This window comes from Acomys russatus, chromosome 31, assembly GCF_903995435.1.
Source record: "Acomys russatus chromosome 31, mAcoRus1.1, whole genome shotgun sequence".
Taxonomy (NCBI): domain Eukaryota; kingdom Metazoa; phylum Chordata; class Mammalia; order Rodentia; family Muridae; genus Acomys; species Acomys russatus.
Genome location: NC_067167.1, coordinates 4,643,182 through 4,665,371, shown reverse-complemented (window position 1 = coordinate 4,665,371; position 22,190 = coordinate 4,643,182). Strand labels below are relative to the sequence as shown.

The window sequence follows — 22,190 nt, the reverse complement described above, 5'->3', positions numbered from 1 at the left end:
CACAGCCCATCATACAGTCAGGGCTTGCTCCCAGGGCTTCTTTAGTTCTGTTTTTTCATACATCCCAGGACCACCTGCCCAGAGGTGGCATAGTCCATGGGGGGCTGGGCCCTGGCAAATCAATCATTAATCAAGAAAGTACCCGGCAGGCTGATCTGATAGGAGGTTTCCTCAGCTGAAGTTCACTGTTTGGATGGACTCCGGCTTTTGTCAAGTTGACAAAAACTAACCAACACCTGGGCAAGCTGGTGACCTGGACAAGCCAGACCAGCATACTCTGGGCTCAGAGAGGAGGCCCATCATCAATATGTAAGGTGGAGAGCAGTGGAAGAGGAACTTTGAGCCTGTACATACCATGCACACATGCACACATGTAAGTGCATAACATGTCCAGAGATGGCTCCCTTTCTGCGGTGGCCCACCTTGGGAGTCTCTTGGAGTTTAGTGGCTTTGTGTTTAGTTTGGGGCTGGCCTGAGTCACCTGAGGTTTCAGGGTATAGTGTCAAGACACTTGCAGGAAGAGGGGAGGATGAGAGTGCTCCCTCAAGGGGCTGCTGTGGCCGGCTATGGTGGCACCCTGGGGGCCCTCAGTAACTGGCCTCCTAGCTGTGCTCTACGACAGACGAACAGACAAATGGTGGTTTCCATAAAGGACAGACTGGGCAGGGCCTGGGAAAACTGCCCTGTGGAAGGAACCATCAGGTCCTCAGTGATGAATTGACTAGGATGTCCAGGGGACAGTATGGAGATGAAGGGGACACAGATGCTGCTGCTGCTGGGAGGAGCCCAAGCCCTCTGCATGCTGGAGAGTGTGGAGTCTCCATGCTGACCAGGTCCCTGCCTCTCTCTTCCCCCGCAGTGCACTGTCCAGGTGAAGTTAGAGCTGGGGCACCGTGCCCAGCTGCGGAAGAAGCCCACCACCGAGGGCTTCACCCACGACTGGATGGTCTTCGTGCGTGGCCCTGAGCAGTGTGACATCCAGCACTTCGTGGAGAAGGTCATCTTCCGGCTGCATGACAGCTTCCCCAAACCCAAGCGTGGTGAGTGTGCTTTCCCTGTCCTTCCCCATAGTGGTTCCCGTGAGGTTGGTGGTGGCAGAAGCCCTTTTCCTGCTGTCACTAGTGACTCTGACCTGCCCACCCACGGGAACTGGCTGGGGTGGGTTCTAGAATAGCCAGGAAGCATCCCAGGTCGGAAGCAATTAGAGTGATGGTTTAAGAACTCTGAGTAGTCTCATCTTAAGGACAGGCACCATGCCCAGTACAAAATGAACTCAGCAGAATTTTTGGAGGGTTTTGTTTGTTTTGTTTGTCACACAGTGCTTTGTCTGGGCTTCTTTGTCTCCTTGTAGATCTTTAGCTTATATATTAGGTATGGGATTTCTATGTGTGTGAATATGTGCGTCTCAGCATCTGAATTTTTCTCATGCTTTCTCTTTGACTTTTTTATTTTTTTGGGGGGGGTTCCTATTCTGGTTTGTTTTGTTTTATCTTATATTGTCATTATTTTTAGATGCTTGTTTGTAATCTAATGAGAGAGATAGAAAAGATGTGGACTTGGATGGGTGGGGAAGTGTAGAGGATCTGGGAGCAGTTGGGAGAGGGAAAACTAATCAGAGCGTACTATGTGGAAAAAAGGAAAGATTGTGGGGGCTCCTGTCACTACTGTCCTTGCATTGTGTCTGTCTTCTGGGGACTGTGTTACCAAGGCTGTAACATGCGGTTCCCATCACTGTCCCCACACTTCCCCATCTGCCTCAGGAGCAGCTTCCCTAGGGGACAGAGTCTGGTGGGGCTTGTGATCAGAGGTGACTTTCCGTGGACTGGAGCTCTGGCAGGCTTGGGCAGATGGTCTGTGTGTAGGCCAGCTCAGCTCCCTCCTTGTTTAGTCTTCACTTTTGCCCTGGAGTTCATAGCAGTTCTTTTTCCGTGTCATGCTGCTGCGGAAACATAGGATTTTATACGTGTTAGGTGAGTACTTACAGCTAAGTCACACCCCCACACCCGAGGATGGTGTATCGTGGTCAGGGGCCCCACCTCATCACGCCCCAGCCCCCTCACCGCAAGATCACCCACCAGTAAATACTGTGTTCTTCGGTGTGTTAGAATGGACAGAATGCTGTTCTGTAGTGAAGCATTGCATGTGGGGAGAACTGCTGCTGGACTCCTCACCTGCTGCATTGCTACGTGGGCTGAGCCCATGCATACCGGGCCTGTGGGTGACAGGTGTCACAAAGGAAGTTATGCTTGGACCATGTATTGACAATTCTAGAATTTTGGTTTCTTTTAAAAAAATACAAATATTAAAAGAATATATGGAAATATGTGGCTGCTTCGAACTTTGCACAGCAGGTGACTATGATTTGCCTCGTGTTGTAGCAGAGGTGTGATTTTGCTTGCTGCAGGTAGTTTCTGTGATTGTGTGACGTTTGGAATTCTGGGAACTTTTCAGAGGTTATATTAATGCTGGAGCTCCGATAGGTTGGTGGTCGTTTAGGAAGGTGGGTTGCAGTTTGTTAGTAATTGTACTCAAAGAGGAAAGAAATTAGACTCAAGGGTTTCTCTTTCTCTCCCCCCTGTCATTCTTTCTCTCCTGTCTAGTGATAGGGGGTGAAACTGGGGGTGGGGGATAAAGAGTGGGGAAAGAAGAACCCACAGAGTAGAAAGGCTAAGCCACAACTTACTTATTAATTTATTTAGTTTTACATCGTGACCACAGTTTCCCCTCCCACTCTCTCCCCTTCACCTCTCCCCATCTACTCTTCCCTGTTTTTCTTTAGAAAAAGACATGGGTATCAGTCAGCCATAGCAGATCAGGTTGCTGCCCATATTGAGTATAGATGGAGCAACCCAGTGGGAGGAGAGGGTCCTAAAGGCAGGCAGCAGAGTCAGAGACAACCCCTGCTCCCACTGTTAGGAATCCCACAAGAAGACCAAGCTACGCAACTGTAACATATGTGCCGGTGGCCACGGTCAGACTGTGCAGGCTCCCTGGTTGGTGGTTCAGTCTCTGAGCGCCTGTGTGCCAGGTTAGTTGATTCTGTGGACTTTGTTGTGGTGTCCTTGGCCCCTCTGGCTCCTGTAATCCTTCCACTTCTACAGGACTCCCCAAGCTCTGCCTAATGTCTGCCTGTGGGTCTCTGCATCTGTTTCCCTCAGTTCTTAGATGAAGCCTCTCAGATGTCTGCAAGTGTAGCAGAGTATCATTAGGAATTATTTCACTGACTTTGCTGTTGTTGCTCATTGTGTTTGGTTCTATGCTAGGTCCCCAGGTTGTCCAGCCTCTGGTTCCTGGATGTCCAAGCAGTGTCAGGGTGGGCTCCCTCTCGTGGAATGGGCCAGCCAGTGACCACTCCCACAGTTCTGCACCTTTACACAGTTGATGCTCTGTTCAGGAAGTTGTCTCCTATTGTCCACTTCCTCTTCTGTCAGATTTAGTGTGTCCAGTTTTATTTCTTTTTTCTTTTTTTTAAATTAATTTATGCTTGTTACATCTCAATGGTTATCCCGTCCCTTGTATCTTCCCATTCCTCCCTCCCTCCCATTTTCCCCTTACTCCCCTCCCCTATGACTGTGCCTGAGGGGGACCTCCTCCCCCTGTATATGCTCATAGGGTATCAAGTCTCTTCTTGGTAGCCTGCTATCCTTCCTCTGAGTGCCACCAGGTCTCCCTCTCCAGGGGACATGGTCAAATATGAGGCACCGGAGTACGTGTGAAAGTCATACCCCACTCTCCACTCAACTGTGGAGAATGTCCTGTCCATTGCCTAGTGTGTCCAGTTTTATGTTGAGGTCTTTGATCCACTTGGACTTGAATTTAGTGCAAATATGGATCTATTTGCATTCTCCTACATGCAGACATTCAGTTAGACCAGGACCATTTATTGAAAATGATTTCTTTTTTTCCATTGGATATTTCTGTGTTCTTTATCAAAAATCAGGTCTCCATAGGTGTTTGAACTTACTTCTTGGGCTTTGATGTGATTCCGTTAATTAGCTTGTATTTTGGAGTATTTGGAGTATTTATTAGTGTTGCTCTGTAGTACACCTTGAAATCAGGGATGGTGAGACCTCCAGAAGTTCTTTTAATTGGTTTAGCTATCTTAGGTGTTTTTTTCCTGTTGAGTTTGTGGTGTACTGCAACTGCCCTAGCCTCTCTCACAAGATGATTCTCTGTGTCCTTCCTCTGTGCTCCTCCCCTTCTGCACCCTCCCCTCTGCACGCACCCCTCTCTGGGACCTTCTCCAGGGGTAGTGAACCCCTATGCCTCCAATTCCCCAAGCCCTGGCTCACTACAAAGGCTAGTGCTCTGCAGACACACTGCTGCTGAGGGGGAGACCACGCTGGGCTTTTGTTGTTAAGGTTTTTTTCTTTTTTCTTTTCTTGAGGCAGCAGAACCTTAAACTTAGGCAGGCTTTGAATCAGTGCTGTAGCTAAGGATGGGCTTGAACTCTTGAGCCTTGCCTCTGCATCTGGAAAGCTGTGCTGACAGGTGCACCAGATGTGCACCTCCACATCCGGGGGTGGAGCCCAGAGCATTGTGCGCCATGGGTAAAGACTACCAAGTGAGCCATAGCCTAGCCTGTTTATGTTGGTTGAGATGGGGTGTCACTGTGTGGCCCAGCTTGGCTTCAAACTTTGTGGAAATCAACATGAAGCCACCATTGCCTATCTCATGATTTTTAAAAAAAAATTTTCAGAGCTTGTAGCTTTAGTTTGTAGCTGGGCTTGAACTCCTGACCCTCCTTCCTCTGCTTCTGGAGTGCTCTAATGGCAGCTGTACAGAGGCGTGCCACTATACCTAGGGAAAGCCACTTATGAAGTCTGTTTGGTTGGTGTGTTTTTTTCCTTAGTGGGATGAAATTCAGGGCCTCTTGTATGCTAGGCCACATTCCCTCTTACGACACAGATGCCATCCACACCTGGCAGCTCCCTTACTGTGCACAGTAGAATGTGCCCAGCACTCCACCTTTACCAGGCTGAGCTCCGGAGCCTCCTCTCATCCCAGAGCAGCCAAGCCCACGTGCTAGCCATGTCTACTCTGCCTGACAGTCCCTCCTACTTCCTCCTGGCTCCTCACTCATGGCACACTGAGGAGCCCAGCCTCCTGCTCCTGCTGGATGGCCCTGCTGTCCAGTGCCTGCACATGCTTGCCCAGCTGTTGCCCACCCGGGTCTGCTGCTCCCACCCACCCCTCCCCATGTCCAAGCTGCTTCCACTGAATTCACTTTCTTTTAATGTTGTATTCTCTAAGTATTTTATCACTTTTATTTCTTTTATTCTGTGTATGTGTGTGAGTGTGTGCATGAAAGTGCAGGTGCCCAGGAGGCCAAAAGGGCATTGGATCTCCTGGAGCTAAAATGAAAGGGGTCCTGGGAACTGAACTTGGGTCCTTTGCAAAAGCTAAGTCATCTCTCCAGCTCCTAAAAAAATTGATTGCATTAATTTATGTAGTGTGTGTGTGTGTATGTGTGTGTCGGGGGAGGAGTACACTCTGGTGTTTGCGTGGAAGATGGAAGACAACTTTTGGGAGCATTCTCTCCCTCTACCACGTGGGTTCAAGGGTCAGACTTAGGTCATTGGGTTCAGTGGCAGGCTTCTTTACCTTCTGAGCCACCCTGCTGGTCCAGGTTTCAGCTTCCTTTTTTGTCCTGTGGGCCCCTGGGGCAGAGGGGAAAAAACCAGAGAAGCCTGTCTGTCTCTGACTTTTCAGTGTCCCTGCTGGATACTGGTAGAGGGATTGAGGTCTTTTGGGAGCCTTAGACATACAGGAGGACTCCTTTTCTGACATGGATGGGCTGAGGTGTGACAGTCTTGCTGAGATGCCCTCCCTGAGCAGCTAGTGACCTGGACGTCAGAGACCCTGAGAAGCTAATGTGTCTACTGGGAGGTGGCCTTATGCAGGTCAGCGGTGGCTGAGTGAGACCTAGAAGGAGGGCCTGTTGAGAGGTGGTGGGGTTGGAGTATGTGGGCAGGTGTGAGGACTGAGTGGTGACCGTACATTTCCTATCTACCCCACCCCCACCTTGGCTCAGACTCCGTTGAGAAGCACTCTGGCCACAGACTGTCAGTGCGTTGGATAGTGGAGAGGTCCCCATGTGTTTCTCCTCGGAAGATCTGGAGGGACTGGCTTGGCTCAGCTAATAGCATATGCCTGCTTTCTGAAGTGCTCTGTCTCTGGAGAGTCCTAGGACTGGGACTAAAGCAGCTTGTGGCCTGCCGAGGATAGGGCAGGGTACACAGTGAGTGCCGTGGGTTGCCCAGCATGTGAGGGACACAGCTGGGCTCTGCAGGGAAGAGGTGACTTTGACCATATCTCAGTGGGACTGGGACCTGGGAACCAGGGTCCTAGAGTGGTGAAGCAGCTTGCAGGAAGCTGGAGCCACGTGACCCCTGGGGTGGTGGAGAACCACAGTGGAGCTTCATGAGGAGCCAGGCTGGGGGTTCAGGTGGTGGTTTGATTGGTCTGTTGTTTGATTGGCTGGGAAGAAGCTGCCCAGCAGGATCTGGTGCCAGACAGTGCCCACGGGATTCATCTGCAGGAACCACTGGGCAGTAGGCCTGTCCTGAGCTGTTGGCAGGTTTGGAAGCTGAATGGAGAGCAGCCAGATGGCCTTGATCCCTGGGGTCAGAGTGGGGAGCCAGAACTGAGGATATTAGGTGAAAATGGGGGGCAGGGGTGTACATTAAGATTGAAGACACTAGGAAAATTAGTGCAGGTTGTACCAAGAGGCCAAGGCCCCTCCAGCAGGAAGTGTGTATGAGGAATGGGAATCAGACTAGTGAGAACCAAGACTCCAACCACGCTCTCCAGGCTCCTGGCAGGGCAGCCTCCATCGCTATCAGTTCAAGGGTGCCATCCACAGGAAGAAGCCACAAGATGTAGTTGGGTGCCTGTGTGGCCTATGTGACATCACCCTACTCTTTGCCTAAGGAACGCCAGGGTGAATGGAGAATGAATGAGCGAGAATGAATGAAAAAGGCATAGCTTTGCATCCGCAATGACTTGCATGCAGATCCTGATGTAGGTAATGGTGGCCAGGAAGTGGTGGTGCAGGGGTCCACATGCTAGGGCAGGGAGGGCAGGGTAGTCCTGGAGGAAGCAGTGGATGTGCTGCGCAGTTCTATCATGGCAGAGAAGGTGGAAGGGAGTCTTGGGCCCACCTGTCCCATGCCTGCCCTGCAGCTCCAGTCCTGGGGAGCCACAGGCTAGCCTGGCTGGCCCTTGTAGTTTCCCGCTTGGGTCCCATGCAAGCTGTCTCAGAAGTCTTGTCTTCAAGGGCCCCTCGGCCATACAGACAACCTGCTTACTAAGCTTGTCTCTGAAGTTACACAAGGTGCACAAGGGTGACGCTGAGAGTACCATCAGCATTCACCTCCACCACCCCATTGCTCTTTCGCCACCATGACTACCTGGCTGTTCCTCAGCAGCCTTACATGGCCAGGGTATTTGAAGGAGACTGTGGGTAGACAATGGCACAGGCTTGTTCCAGGCAAGGTTTTCAGGCAGTTGTGTCTGAGTAACTTGGGGAGGAGCTCCTGCACCCCTTGCCTGGCATCCCTGTTGCCAAGGTACTTGTCACTGCACAGAGGTAGCCTTGCCTGTTGTAGCACTTGTCCTATGGTAGCCTCCCCCTGCCCTACCCTCTGCCTTGCCTTCTTCCTGACCCTGTTCTGCCCTGGCGTTTCCCAGAAGCCCTGGCCTGGAGCTCCCTTGTTCCTGGATCCCGGTCGCCTGAGGGCCTGGAGGGCTGTGGTGGGCAGGAGGCTGATGGAATATTTTCACTCCCTTTGCAGTGTGCAAGGAGCCCCCCTACAAAGTGGAGGAGTCGGGCTACGCAGGCTTCATCATGCTCATCGAAGTGTACTTCAGAAACAAGGTGAGAGACTGAGTGAGTTGGGGGTGGGACGCACAGTGACCGTGGGTGGAGCTGGACAGTATGTGAGAGAGGGACTAGATGTGCCTGTCAGCCCAGCTCAGAGGCTGAGGCAAGGATTATGGCCCCAGCCCGGACTGCTTGGAGGACCCTAACAGAGTGAAAAGCAGTAATAAAAACTGGAGGTTGAGCCAGATGCAGTTTGCATACAGTGGAGAGGAGCAGGCAGTACAGACCTGACTGGGGCAGAGAGAGAATGAAAAAAGACAGAAATCTCCAGTCCAGTGGTCTGGGCCAGACTCAGAGAAACTGCAGCTGCCTGCACACAGCTGGACCAGGAGGCAGGGTTTATGCACAAAGCTGGACAGGGAGGCGGAGTTTATGTACACAGCTGGACAGGGCAGTGGGCCAGCTAATCTCCTTAGGAGCAGTCTCTGTAGGGGAGCAGTTTGTAGATTGTCAGCACCCAGGGTGTGAAAGCTATGGTGCATATTGTACACACTGTCAACACTTGTAGTTGCTGTGTGTGGTGTGTTCCCCCCTAAGGCTTTGCCATCGCCCTGAGCCTGAGGCTATGGTGTGTCAACAGTACACATTCAGTCAGGAACTCAGGACTTCACTCTCCTGAAGTTCAGTGTCCGGAAAATGAGTGAGTGCGACGTGTCCTCTTGGGTAGGTAGGTTCTGCCAAGGCCACACAGACCTGCAGGCACTCTAAATGTCCTAGGCTGGAAAGTGGGGAGGCTGGGTTGGCTGTGCCCTGACTGCCACCTTCCCAAGGGAAGAGTTGTTAGTGTCCCGAGTGAATGAAGCATGCGGGAATAGTACTCCCGCAGAGAAGGACTCATTTGTCAAGGAGCAGCTGGGATAGCACGCAGTGTAGCACGTTTTCAACGCCTGCCTCTGCACTGCACCTGCGGGTGTTGATTCTCAACAGCACACAGCGGCCAGCGGTGGCACAGGGCACGGGGGCTCTTCCTCTAGAGGTTTTACTAATGTGTGCTAGGAATCTGTGCTCTGCCAGTTGTTTTTCTCTATAGTTGTTACAACCTTATAATTACTTACTGCATGCATGTGTGTGTGTGTGTGTGTGTGTGTGTGTGTGCGCGCGCGCAAGCCAGAAGATAACGTGTGGGGATTTGGGTTCTCTCCTTTTACCACCGGGGCTTTTGGGATTGAACTCAGGTCATCCATCAGGCTTGGCAGCAAGTACTTTGACCCCGTGAGCCCTCTAAGCCCACCTTCTCTCAGTTCTGAGGCCTGTGATTCCTGAGTTGTATATGTCAGTGTGTTTACACTTGTGTCCGTGGAAGCCAGAGAATCGGTGGCCCTACACCCTACCTTGTGAGAATGTGGCCTCCTACTGACTTGGCTGCAGTGAGCTCCAGGCATCTGCCTATGTACACCTGCCAGCTCTGGGATTACAGATCCCATTCAGGAGTGAACTTAGCTTCATGCTTGGGAGCAAAGTCTTCACCAGTGAAGCTGTGGGTCCAGCCCCTGGCCTGCAGTCCAGGAGTACTGCGCTTTGATCTGTATTGGAAAAGACCTCTGTTGCATGGCGTGCCTTGTTCCCCCAAGGCTCCAAGTCTTGGGTCCTTGTTCATATGAGGTCTATAGGAAATACACCATTCTGTTTCAGGGACCTCTGGGGACAGGCTCAGGTGTGCTGCCCCATGGGAGCCAGTGCCATTTCAATGGATTGCAGGTACACTCTGAGTCTCAGCCATGGCACAGCAGAGGTGGTGCCAAGGTCATGAGTACCTCCCTGTGGCTCTCAGTGACAGAGTGGCTGGAAGCCCACAGTAGTCCCTCCTGCTGTGGTCCAGGCATGGGCCAGGGGACCATCACCTGTTCATTGTGAGGCCTTGACATATAGGGACAGTGAAGCCACTGGGGCAGCTGACCCACCTCTGGGCTGACAAGCTCAGTGTCCTGGAGGCCCAAGGGCTGTTTGTAGTCCCCTGTGCTCAGAGGCACTTGTGGGCCTCTCCCTGCCTGGCCAAGCATTTGCCCTGGCGGGTCTCTGCTTCCTCTGGCACTGCTCCTAACCCCACCCACCTTCAGCCCTCTGCGGTTTACACTGGAGCCTGTTGTGGTAATGGGTGAGGAGGCTATCTGGTGAACATACCATGCCAGTGGAAGGCACAGTGCTCTGAGAATAGGCGAGGTTTCGGTTACTACCCAGGCTTTCATCCTAGCTCTGTGGTAAGAAGTCCCTCTGCTCCCCCAGCCCCCATGGGTTAGCTCACTGCAGGTCTAGCCAGAATTGGCTGCTCTGTCTCAGCCTAAGGATGGCTGCTAGAGGATAGACTGGCCTGGCTTTCCGATTGCAAGGCTTCAGTCAGGTGTGCTGTCCCTGTGCTGTTAATGTTCTTACGGGTGGACAGCAGGGAGTTCCTGGACTGGGGCGCCTGTGCAGTGCCTGGGGGGAAGCTGTTTCCCTCTGTTCCTGTCTCACAGCCTATCTGAGGCACGTACTGGGGTGAGGCTGTTATCCCTGTCCTGCCATCTTGGCCAGACCTTGTGCTGAGGGTGGCTGGGCACCGTTTAAAGGGAGAGTCACACTCCTGGTGTTTCTTAGTTATTTTGGCCATGGTGAGATGAACCAGGGCCACTGGCTACACCACAGCACATTCCTGGCCCTCAAGAATAAAGCTGTGCCCTCGCCTGACTGGTCACTTGTGTCGGCAGGATGGGGTGGGCGAGCTGTGCTATGTGTTTTGCCTCTGCTTCTCATCTTTGCTCAGGGAAGAGCTCTTAAGTTCCCAGCAGCTCTTGGGTGTGATGAAGCATGGCTGCTCATAGGCCACCATTCCCCCTGGGCCAGGGGCTCAAGGTGGCTGTGCACAGGTCATGGAGTCTGCTTCACCCACAGCCACACCTATGAGTGCTCATCTGGTGCTGAGGGCCAGATGCCGAGGCAGCTCTGCCCAAGGTCTTGAGACTCTGCCCTACATCCTGCCCTGGGGTAGAGGAACTGCACTGAGGCCTCAGGAAGGGACAGGCCAGGCTGTTGAGGTTCTGCGTCCCTACATGCTCTTAGGGATCCCAAGGGCCTCATGTGAGCTGCAGGTGAGGTGTTGTAATGGACCCCTTGTTGCTCTAGACTGCTGACAGTGCACAGTGCCATGTCCCCACATATCCTCTGAGGCAGTTATTAGCCCTTTTTCCCCTCCTCAAGACAGGGTCTCTCTGTGTTAGCCTTAGCTATCCTGGACTCACTTTGTAGACCAGGCTGGCCTCAAACTCACAGCGATCTGCCTGCCTCAGCCTCCCGCGTGCTGGGATTAAAAGTGTGCGCCACCACACCTGGCAGTTCTTGGCTCTTTATCTAACTCATCACAAGGTCTCATGTGGTGAGATTCTCTAGCTGAGGGTGTGGAGGATTTTCTGAGTTTGACTGCACATCTGTATGATGGCTTCCTGCCTGTGTACACCCCTAGGACAAAGGTTAACCCAGGGAATTATGTCCTTCAGGGAGCTGAGAAAACAATGCCAGCAAGGACTGTGTCCTCATCATCCAGAATACAGATTTAGGGAGAGGGGCCACAGCGGTTCACAAGTCTGCAGGGCAGTGTAGTGATGGCAGTATGTTCTGCCCACTCTGCCTTATGGATCTCTCCAGGGGAAGTTTGCTGAGGATTGGCCACTCCAGGGGAAGTTTGCTGAGGATTGGACACTTGGAATGAGCATCCATTAAGCACCACAATGGGAAAACCTGAAACCAGGACCTACAACCTGTCTAGAGTGTTTGGCCTAACTGTAAGGCTACACCATTCCCCTGCCATCTCCAGCCTCAGGGTGGAGTCAAGCCACTCATGCAGCTATGGTCAGGCCTGTGGCATTTCCCCCATTGTTTTAGTCAGAGTTTCTATTACTGCAAATGAAACACCATTTCACCCAAAAAGCAAGTTGGGGAGGAAATGGTTTATTGAGCTTGCATTTCCATATCATAGTCTATCACTGAAGGAAGTTAGGACAGGAACTCAGCAGAGCAGGAACCTTGAAGTAGGAGCTGAAGCAATGCAGGGGGCTGCTTTGTGGCTTGCTCCTGGTGGCTTGCTCAGCCTGCCTTCTTAGAACCAGGACGGTCAGCCTAGGGGTGGCACCACTCACACCTTCCCCATTAGTCACTAATTAAGAAAATGCCCTCTGGGCTTGTATAAAGCCTGATCTTATGGCATTTTCTCAATGAAGGTTCCCTCCTCTTAGGTGACTCTAGCTTGTGTCAAGTTGACATAAATCTAGTCAGCACACCTATTGCTCCTGGCCTCAGGGTAGAGACAGGTCACTCACAGGGCTGTGGCCAGGCCCGCACTGCACAGTGTGGGTGTTTGCATCTTGCTCTGGGAGATATCTAGATGACACATTGAAGACGCTCAGGTCTACCTGCCATCATACCCCTGCTGTGTGGACTGCTACCTACTGCACATTCATGACCTTCAGACAAGGACACCACCAGAGTGAGGAGAGAGACTTAAGAGACATATGGCACCCAATGTCTGGAGACAGTAGGAGTCAGGCCAGGTGGGGTACAGGGAGTGCCCCATCTCAACAACAACAGAAAGAGCATAAGCTCTGGATGACACACCATCCTCAGATCTCAGGAACTACTGCAGTCAGAGTGGACAGGTTCAGGCTGCAAAGTGGTCAGAGGCTGTTACCTTGGGAGGTTCTCAGAGGGGCAGTGGGCAACGGTGTTTCAAGCACATCTCTGTTTGGGTCTTAGAGTCTCCCTCATTCCAAGTCACCTGACCCAGCTAGAGGAGGCACAGGGCCTCACAGGCTACAGATGGAGGAGGGCTAGCTGTGTAGAGCACTGGGTGGTCTGTAATCAATCAGAGGGGCTTGCCCTGAGTCTAGAAAGGAATTAGTAGTATGTCTTTCTCTATCGATTTGAATGTGTGTGCGTTTGTGTGAACACATATGCTTGTGTGTACATGCATGGAGGTGTTTGCACTTTTGCCCATGTCAACATGGATGTGTGTGTCTTCATACCTGCCTGGGTCATTTGTGTACACATGCTGTGGGTTGCAGTTGCCATCATTCAGGGCCAAGTCTAGCTTAGGCTGCAGGCACTCCAGGGGAGGTCAGGAGCTGCTTCCTTCTCTTTTTTCATATTGACCTTCTTGTCCCTGGTCAGTGGGTGACCTTTTATGCTCCTCCTTAAAAATCCCTGATTTAAAGTTCTCTTAATTGTGGACATCAAAATTGTGGCTGAGCCTGCAGCCCTGTCGGCCTGAACCAGGCTGAGCCTAACAGTGTCTGTCAGGATGTATACAGCATCTGGGCTGGGTGTTTGTTTGTTTGTTTGTTTTGCTGTTGCTTTGCCTGCTGAGCACCAGCAAGCCACACCCAAGGCCCAGCTTTGCCTGTCTTCTGCACTCCATACACTCTCAGAAACTACTGAAAACGGCTTGTTACCAGGAAATAGATGAGATTAAGGTGAAGAGGCACATGCTGATGTTTGACAAGAGAGGTGCATCAGCAGATAGTGTGGCTTGCTGTATGTCAGGCCACCTTGACGTTACAGAGGTGAGACACGGGGCAGGGTGGGGTCAGCCCTACGGCTTTCCTGTTTCTCCCAGTCTCATTCTGCTGTTGGAATGGACTGGCCTTGGCAACCATACCCACATCCATGCATGGCATTGCTTTGTTCTGGTAGATGATAGTGGAGGGACTAACAGGGACCTGAGAGGAGTTGGGTTTGGCTTTACTTTCTGAGCAGCTCCTCCTGTTCTGTGTTGGCTGCACCATTTTGCTTTCACTGTGATGAGACTTCCCATGTCTGTGTGGCCTCAGGCACACCTGCTCTCTGTTTAAACTGTGGCCAGCCTCTGTGGACAAATGGGTGAATGCTCTCGTGGAGGTTCCTGCCTTTCCTTATTGGCTCATGGGGGTCGGTGTCTTCGGATAGCTCATTGGTCACTGGTAACTTCTTTAGATTTCACGTTGCTGTTCAGTATGGTAAAAGCTCTTTGTGTACTCTGGGCATTACACTCTGGCCAGATGTGACTGACAGGTGCCTTATTTCCATCTGCAGTTATTTTCTTATTTGTGTCCTCTTATGTATAAAGATCTCATGTTTCTGTGAAATTTGGTTATCTGGTTTTTCCTTTTTTTAAAAGCACATGACTGTGGTATCAAGTCTGTGACTCGGTTGCTGTCTGAGGTCATAGAGGCCAACCCCGAGGTTTACACTAGTTTCATAGTTATGGGCTAATTTGTTGCTAGGGACAGAGCCTGGGCTTCACACATGCCAGGGATATGTTCTGCTGTGGAGTGCCCACCCTCCAGGGTCAGTGTGCTTTTACTTTTGTGTGATTGAGACTGGATCGTGCTGTGTAGCTGTGGGTGGCCTGGAACTTGCTATGTAGACCAGGTTCCAAGCTGGTCTTTTCATTCATAGAGATCTGTCTGCCTCTGGAGTGCTGGGATCAGTGGTTTGTGCCATGATGCCCAACTTCATTTTATATATGTATATCTTATTGCATTTATTTATTTAGTGTGTATATGCATCTGGAGGCCAAAGCACAACATATGGGGCTCCATTCTTACCGTCACCATGTGGGCGCTGGGGCTCAGACTTGGGCTTGGCGGTCACCACTTTTCTTTAGCTGTTGAACCGTCTTGCTGGACCACTTTATTTATTTTATTGCAGCCTAGGGTCTCAGCACAGGGAATGATGCCTCTCGCAGTGGGCAGATCTTCTCCCTTGAGTTAGTCTTATCAAGGTAATCCTCACAGGCATGTCAGAGGCCTGTCTCTCAGGTAACTCTAGGACTCATCAAGGTGACACTTAATGAGCCATCACAGCTTGCATTTGCAGCTTCAGTGGACTTAGTAGTAGTATAGGTTTAGGGGCGTGTGTGTGTGTGTGTGTGTGTGTGTGTGTGTGTGTGTGTGTGTATGCTGCCTGTGTGTACACACGCACGTATAGGGGGGTGCATGTGTGTGGGGGGTGTTTCCATGTGTCCCTTGTCATCTGTAGTCAGCTTGTTTTCACTTATTTCCAGTTTCAGTGCTTTTGTTTCTTGTCTCATTGCTCTGGTGAGTACTTCCAGCATTGGTAAAGTGGGCATCCTTACCTAACTTCTGTTTTGAGGGGAAGTTTCCAGTTATTACCATGGAGTGGGATATCAGTTACGGATCTTTTGTAGATGATCATTATTAGGTTAAGGAAACCTATTTCCAAAACTAAAAAACAAAACAAAAAACACCCAACCAAGCAAAACTTCCTACTCACAGAATGTTTCCCACACATGACCCTGCACACAGTGCTTGCAGAGCACTACAGCTCAAGATTGCAGGGGCCTCAGCAGCTTCTGTGTCAGAGGTGTAGGTCTGGGAGTAGAGCTTCAGTGGAACCTGTGTCTGTTCCTGACCACCGAGGAGGTGACAGGGTTTTCACATGTCACACCTGCCACTAGCTTTCTGGGGGATTCTGTTTCATGATGAAGAGCTGTTTAATTTTGTCAAAGGCTTCTTTTTTTTTCCTGCCATTGTCAAGAAAAAACATGTCACCGTTGCCTTCCTGTTCCCAGTGCTCTACCCCAGGTAGCTTTGTGTGCTCTGCCTTGTGCCCCTGCTCTAACCCTGGGTGTGTGATGTGCACCACCTTCACAGCTGTTGGATCTACTCTCCTGGTATTTTGCCAGGGCATTTGTATCTGTGTTCATCAGCCGTCTTGGTCCTGTGGTGTCCTTGGCTTCTGTATGTGCTAATGCCAACCACAGAGACTGTTTGAGGAACTGACCGGCCTCTTCTCTCCCTGCTGACTCAGAAGGAGGGCCTGTTGTTTTTGAATGTTCAGAAGGGTGTGCAGGGGAGATTATGCTCCTAGAGTCCTGTCTGGAAGGATACATTTGTAGCCCAAGCTGATCTAGAATCTGCTATCCTCCTGTCTCAGTCCGCCCAGTGTTGAGATGCATGTGTCATCACTGGCCTGTTGTTTCCAGAGAGTTCCTGGAAGCTGCTTGAGTCTCTTGATTGTGGTGGATTTGTTGAGAACCTCTACTTTTTTTGTGAGAAAAATTACTTTGTTGGAAAGGTATGTTTTATGTGTTTGAGTGTTTTGTCTGCATGTCTGTGTACCACGTGTGTCGGGGGGGTGGTATCCAGTGTGGTCAGAAGAGGGCATCAGGTCCCCTAGGACTGGATATTGATGGTTGTCAGCCATCACAGAGGTGCTGGGAACAAATCTGGATCCTCTAAGGATGCTCCTGCCTGCTGAGCCGTCTCTCTCCTGGACTCTGTGCTTTGTTATAGGAAGGTGCTTGTTTTCTGTCGATGAGTCAACTGTTGGCATCTGTTATCCACAGTGTTCCCTTAGAGTTCTCTTCTTCTCCACTTTATTTTGTGCGCTGTGTCTGTGGTGTCATGCATGAGTACATGTGTGCATGGGCATGTGTTTCCATGTGTGTGTCTGTGGAGCCCAGAGGTCAGCATCAAATGTCTTTATCCTGTCCATATTTTTAAAAAATTATTCTACTTTAGCTTTTTAAAGTAGGATCTAGTTTCTTTAAGATTTCTTCTTTATTTCCATGTGTATGGTTGTTTTGCCTGTATGTCCATGTGCATGCCTGGTGCCTGCAGAGGCCAGAAGAGAACATCAGATCCCTGGTACTAGAGTTGCAGATGTTGTGAGCCACCATGTGTGGGTGCTGGGAATCAAACTCGAGTCTTTTTGGAAGAGCAGCCAGTGTGTGAGCCACTTCTTCAGTCCCTGTACCTTAATTTTTGACGCAGGGTTTTTCCTTTCAACTTGAATCTGCTGGTGGCTAGACAGGTTGATGGGACAAGCCCTAGGGGTAACAGGCATGTGTCACCACACCTGGCTCACACAGGGACTAGAGGTCTGCACTCAGGTCTTTGTGCTTATAGGACAGTGGTTTACCCTCTGCCATGCTGGCATTTCCCAATTGTCTGTGCTTTGCTTTGTTTGTATGTTCTGTTTTAAGAAACTGTATTTTATTTCACATGCAAGTGTGTATGCCCACATGTATGCATGTGCACCGTATGTACAGAACCTGTGGGAATAAGAAACTTTTTTTGTTTTGTTTTGTCTTTTGGCTGTCCTGGACTCGTTTTGTAGACCAGGCTGGCCTCGAACTCAGTGGTTCACCTGCTTCTGCCTCCCAAGTGCTGGGATTAAAGGCATGTGCCACCACACCTGGCAAGGGATCAGAAACTTTTAGCTGCCATTGTGCTGCCTGGCAGATTTGCCTAGTCTACCACAGGCTGACTACAGTAGCTGCTATCACTAGACAGGCCAATTTGGACTAAATTATTCCCCATATCATCTTTTTGCTCACTTTTTTTTTTTTTTTTTTTAATTCTGAGTCAAGGTCTCACTCTATAGCCCAGGCTAGCCTGGTCTTAGCAGCCTGGTCTTAGCATCCTTCTCTCTCTGCTTCCTGCAAACTGCCTGTGCTCAGCCTGGTGACTCCTTGTCTGAGTTTTTTCTTGCTGAGGAATGTGTCATGTGGTTTCAGCCTGGTGTGAGGTTCCCCTGCCTGTTTCAACACCCCCACCCCTGTGAACAGCTGGTGGTCTCTCTTCCTGAGATCCCACTGCATCTTCCTGTGCTGTTCCTGAGCCCTGCTCCATCACTGTGCGTACTCCTCTTTGGGACTGAACTGAGGAAAGCCTTTCTCAGGGCCACGCTGATCTTTGTGGTGGGTTCTGAGATAGTCCTTCCCTGCTGCCAGCCACATGATAGCCTAGCGACCCTCCTTCTTGGTTTAGGGCTGTGCATCTGGAAGGCTGGCTGATCTGATTGTGAGGATGGGCAGCATCAGTCTCATCTGTCCTCAGGTACCCTGGGTCCAAGGACACTGACCTCACCCTGCAGTGGCCCACCACGGTCCCAACCATGGAGTCGCACACCCATCTCAGTTGCACACTATATACAGCCCACATGTTGGGTCCATAGTGGCTCTGACCCCCGAGTTTCTCAAACACAGCCTGTTGAAATCTTGGCAACCTCTCATCTGCTCCAGTCTCCAGCTTTGCTTCTTCAGGTTTGTTGCCCAGCAGTGTGAAGAGCCCTTGGCTCTGGCTCTGCCATGAGGTCTGGGCCTGGCTTGGTGATGGATACCATCATAAACACTTGGTTCTGGGTTCCAGCCCTTACATGGGTACGCTCTGGCTCTGTTCTCTGTTGAGGGGATTCTCAGTGTGCCCCACCTGTAGCACCTGTGGCTATCCTGACGACCCTGCTGTCAGAGAGTACCTCAGTGACGGCCAGTCCTTCCTCCTCCTGCCTGTTGGCTTTATTTTGCGGCAGGGCTTCATGCACCATGGCGGTCCTCAAGTTCTCTGTGGCTAAGGATGACTGAGCACTCCTCATGTATGCACCCTGTGCATGGGTTAAATGACTCATTCTTCTCTTTTTTTTTGAAAATATGTATATAAATTTCCTGTGTATGAGAGCTTGCCTATGTGTGTATCTATGTACCATGTGTGTGCCTGGTGCTGCAGAGGCCAGAAGAGGTTGTTTGATTCCCTGAAGGGGAAGTTACCAGGCAGTTGTGAGCCACCATGTGGGTGCTGAGAACCAAACCCAAGAGCAAGTGTTCTTAACCCAACCCATCTCCAGCCCCAGTTGTGAGTCCTTAAACTGTCCCCAGATGTTCTCACTGTCATCCAGGGCCTTCTGTCCTTGTGCAGTGTTTGCCGCTGTTGGAGTCTTTGACTTCTTGGTGTTGCTTCACTGGCGCCACACACCCAAGGGACCTCCTGTAGGTTTCCTCCAGGGTGGGTGAGACTTCCCTCATCCCTGCAGCAAGAATGGGCATCAGTGTCCATTGCCAGGGGGAGGGGGCGAAGTCCCTGTGGGTGTGGGCAGTGAGGTGTAGCTATGTGTGGCCTGGCTCTCTGGCCAGTGTCTATGATGCTGCAGAAGCCTGGGCATAGCAAAGCCTGGTGGCTCAGGTAGTCCTGGGGAGTGACAGGAGAAGGGCCCATAGGACCAGAGGTGCTAAGTAAAGAGGCGAGGCAAGTGTGACAGAGCAGGCTTGATGCATAGAGTGGTTTACAGTATAGAGAAGTTTAGAATCCGTGCAGAAGTGGAAGGCTGCCTGCCAGCTGTGCTTGCCTGCGGCGCCTTCTCTCTTTGCTCTTGGAGTGTTTGGACACGAGCCCTGCCAACTCTCTGGCTCACTATGTGACCTGTAAACAGTCCACTGCACGTCTATGGGAGATAAGACTTCCCCTACCTCAGTAGAGTGTCTTCAGGTCTGTGCTTCAGCAGCCCTGGTGTCTCTATATACTGCTCCCTGGTGCCTCAGAGATGGGTGCATGTGTCTCGGTGCTTCATACTTTTGTTTTGGATGCTGAGGGTAGAGCCCAGGGCCTCCACATGCTAAGTACATGCCCTGCCATTGAGTCTCACCCAGCCCAAGTGTGTGTGGTATGTATCTTGTCTGTGTGTACAGTTTCCACTCTCTGTATGTATGTGTTTTACTACTCTGTTTCACTCAAGATTTAAATCAGCAATCAGGGCAGGCCTTGATCTTTGGGTCTCAGGGCCTCTTTCAGTCTTCTCCTCCCCTGCCCCCTCACACTTACTCGCTCTCAGCATTGAGTGATATTGTCTGTTGTGTAAGGGCATGATGCGGGGGGGGGGGCATAGCAGCATCTCTTGTGAACTTACACTTGGCTCTGGAACCTCAGTCACATTCAGGCCACACTGAGATGTATCTGACTTCTGAGTACGTATGACTCTGGACCCCTGGCTTGCACCACACAGGAGGCCTCATGGTGGCTGCTGTTCTCTCACACCCAGACTGGGGGAATGGATCCAGGCCCCAAAGCCCTTCCTCCTGAGTTGTGGACTCCTGGCCTGCTTGGCACCAGCACTGGTCCAGCCAGTTGGGTGGCATTGCAGTTGACTGAGGCTGGAGAGACGCTGGCTCGCTGCCTACTGTGGCAGGTATGGGTGGCTGCTTTGTCCAAGAGGCCTATGATGAAGATGCTTGGAGTTTGGACAACTTGAGGACTGGCTGAAGTGACCAAGCACCTTGGCCTCGGGGGCTGGTTAGCATACCGCTGGCCCTTAGGTCTTGGCACATAGGCACATCTTCATCTATCAGATGCTGTGTCCTCAGAGAGGCCTGTCTACTCCTGTTGTCTCCCACCTGTCCTGAGTCAGCATGGGTGACTAAAGCAGTAGTGCATTGTCGCAGGCTGCCCTCCCTGTCACTCCATGGAGAACAGGGCTCAGCCAGTAAGGAGCTTGCTACACTGGTATGAGGACTTCCCAGCACCCTCGGCATGTGTCTGATCCCGGTGCTTGGCATGGAGACCAAGGGATCCTTGGGACTCAGTGACTAGCTACCCAGTAATTGCTAAGTTCTGGATTCAACGAGACCCTGCCTCACAAAACTGGTCGCAGAGTGACTAAGGAATACACTGATTTACACACGTGTGTGCATGCACACACATGCCCAAGAACTTGGCCCTTTCTTCTTAGGGCCCTTGCTTGCCCTGTTGGGCCAGCTCTGCACAGCCCTTCTGGTCATCACAGTAGAGCAGCAGCCTGGGCCAGTGGGGTACAGTTAGCCTGGCTCCCCTCAAGCCTGTCTTCTGCTAACTAGACTGACTGGTCCTTTTTTCTCTTCCAGTCAGGGCCTCTGAGCCCCACTCACTGTCCTCCTTGATCCCTTTTCCTCTGTAATTTCCCCCCTCTCTCCCCCTCCTTTCATTTTGCAGATAGTTTGCTGAGCCCCCAGGCGTCCATTTGGTGTTGACCAGTCCCACCCCTCAGGGGTGCTAGTTCATCTTCTGAGCAGTTCCTCTCTCAGTTGGGACATTGGATCCTCAGGTTTGATGGTCTCAAAAGCACCTGTCTGAGCTCACATCTCTGCTGTGGGCCAGCTGGCCAGGCCCAGATCCTGTGTCACACAGTAGCAACTTCCTCCCTCTTCTGTCCTCCTCCTTAACCTGCTCTTGTTTCCTTGCCTGTGTCCTTTTTGTAGGGAATGCAGGATGTGTGCCAGGTCATCTCCACCCCAGTCAAGACAGGGTCCCCCTCTGAACAGAGTGACGGCTAGCATCCAGTTAAGGGAGGGAGCCACTGTGAGATGCTAGGTTCTTGTAGAGGTGGCTTTGGGGATGAGGGGGCCAGAGCTTGCTGCAGGCTTCAGTTTCCAGTTTGTCTCTTATACCTGCACTAGCCTTATCTCCCCTGTTGTGGCAGCAGCAAGAGGGGCCCACACCCCCATTCCTCTAGGCCAACCTGCTGCCTCTTTTGCAGACTATGCAGAAACCCATGTCTCAGTTTGAGGTCCCCACCCTCAAGATTAGCCTCTCCCTACTGCCCTTCACTCACAACTGTTGGAGGACCCATCTGATGGCAGCTGTGCCATCAAATGAACAGGACACCCAGGGGCCCCTCTGCTGCTATGTTGGGATGGCGCATTACAGGCTGAGCCCCTTCTCTGAGTCACCTTGAGTCCTCAGAGCTTACAAAGCCACTGTGACCCACACACCCCTGGGAAGCCAGGGAGACCCTCGTCTCCTCCTTCCTTTACCTACTGAGGAATAATTGGCAGGCTTGGGGCCCACCCTCCTGAGGCTCGCAGAGGCTTCTTGTCCTGCATGCTGGACTTTGGTGTGTTGCTGTTGCTCAGTTTGCTTGGGGCTTTTGGGTTTGGTAGGGTGACTTTTGTTGTCTCAGGAGTTGAATCTGTTTATTTGAAGTCTCACTAGTGAAGCACACTGCGTTTCAGTAGGTTTAAAAATAAAACTGCCGTCCATGTGAGTTGTGAGCACCATAGGGCCTCTTACCCCCCGGGAAGGACCAGTCCTCCATCAAGGATGTTGAAGTAGCTTCGCTCTCCCACTAAGACATCCAAACAAGAAGTTAGGGAGAGGGGTTCCCAACCTGGCTACATGGGCCTTGGGCATCTTGAGTGTCAGGTCCCACAGCTTACACCTGCGAGTGTCACAGTCCTCCTTGGCCTTTGGTGACTGTTAATGTCAGGTCTTAACAGCTTCTCTTCTCTCTGCTGTCTTAAGCTTGCCACCCTCATTCTTCCACCCTGTGGGTCCTCAGGTGCATGACAAAGTGCCCATCCCTGCTGAGCTAGGGTGGGGTGGGGCTCCATTCCATTTCTCATCCTGTGGCTGTTTAGTTGTAACAGCACCATTGGTTAATAAGCTGGTTTTGCCTCCATGGAATTATCCTGGCACCCATGTCACAAGTCAGTTGTCTGGCACATATCTGCTGGTTCAGAAGCCCTGTGGGTGGCAACAGGCATGGCAATGCTCTCTCATCTCAGCACTCAGGAGGCAGAAGCAGGAACACT

General features: G+C 51.4%; 1 protein-coding gene across 1 annotated transcript in view; it reads left to right on the top strand.

The window, feature by feature from the left end:
* The first annotated feature begins 862 nt into the window (after nt 1-862).
* Mllt1 (MLLT1 super elongation complex subunit) overlaps nt 863-22,190 on the top strand; it is a 99,679-nt gene continuing 78,351 nt past the window's right edge. The window contains 2 exon segments of the mRNA XM_051139953.1: nt 863-1,040; nt 7,797-7,879. Coding sequence (XP_050995910.1) covers nt 944-1,040; nt 7,797-7,879 — 180 coding nt within the window. The 5' untranslated portion in view covers nt 863-943.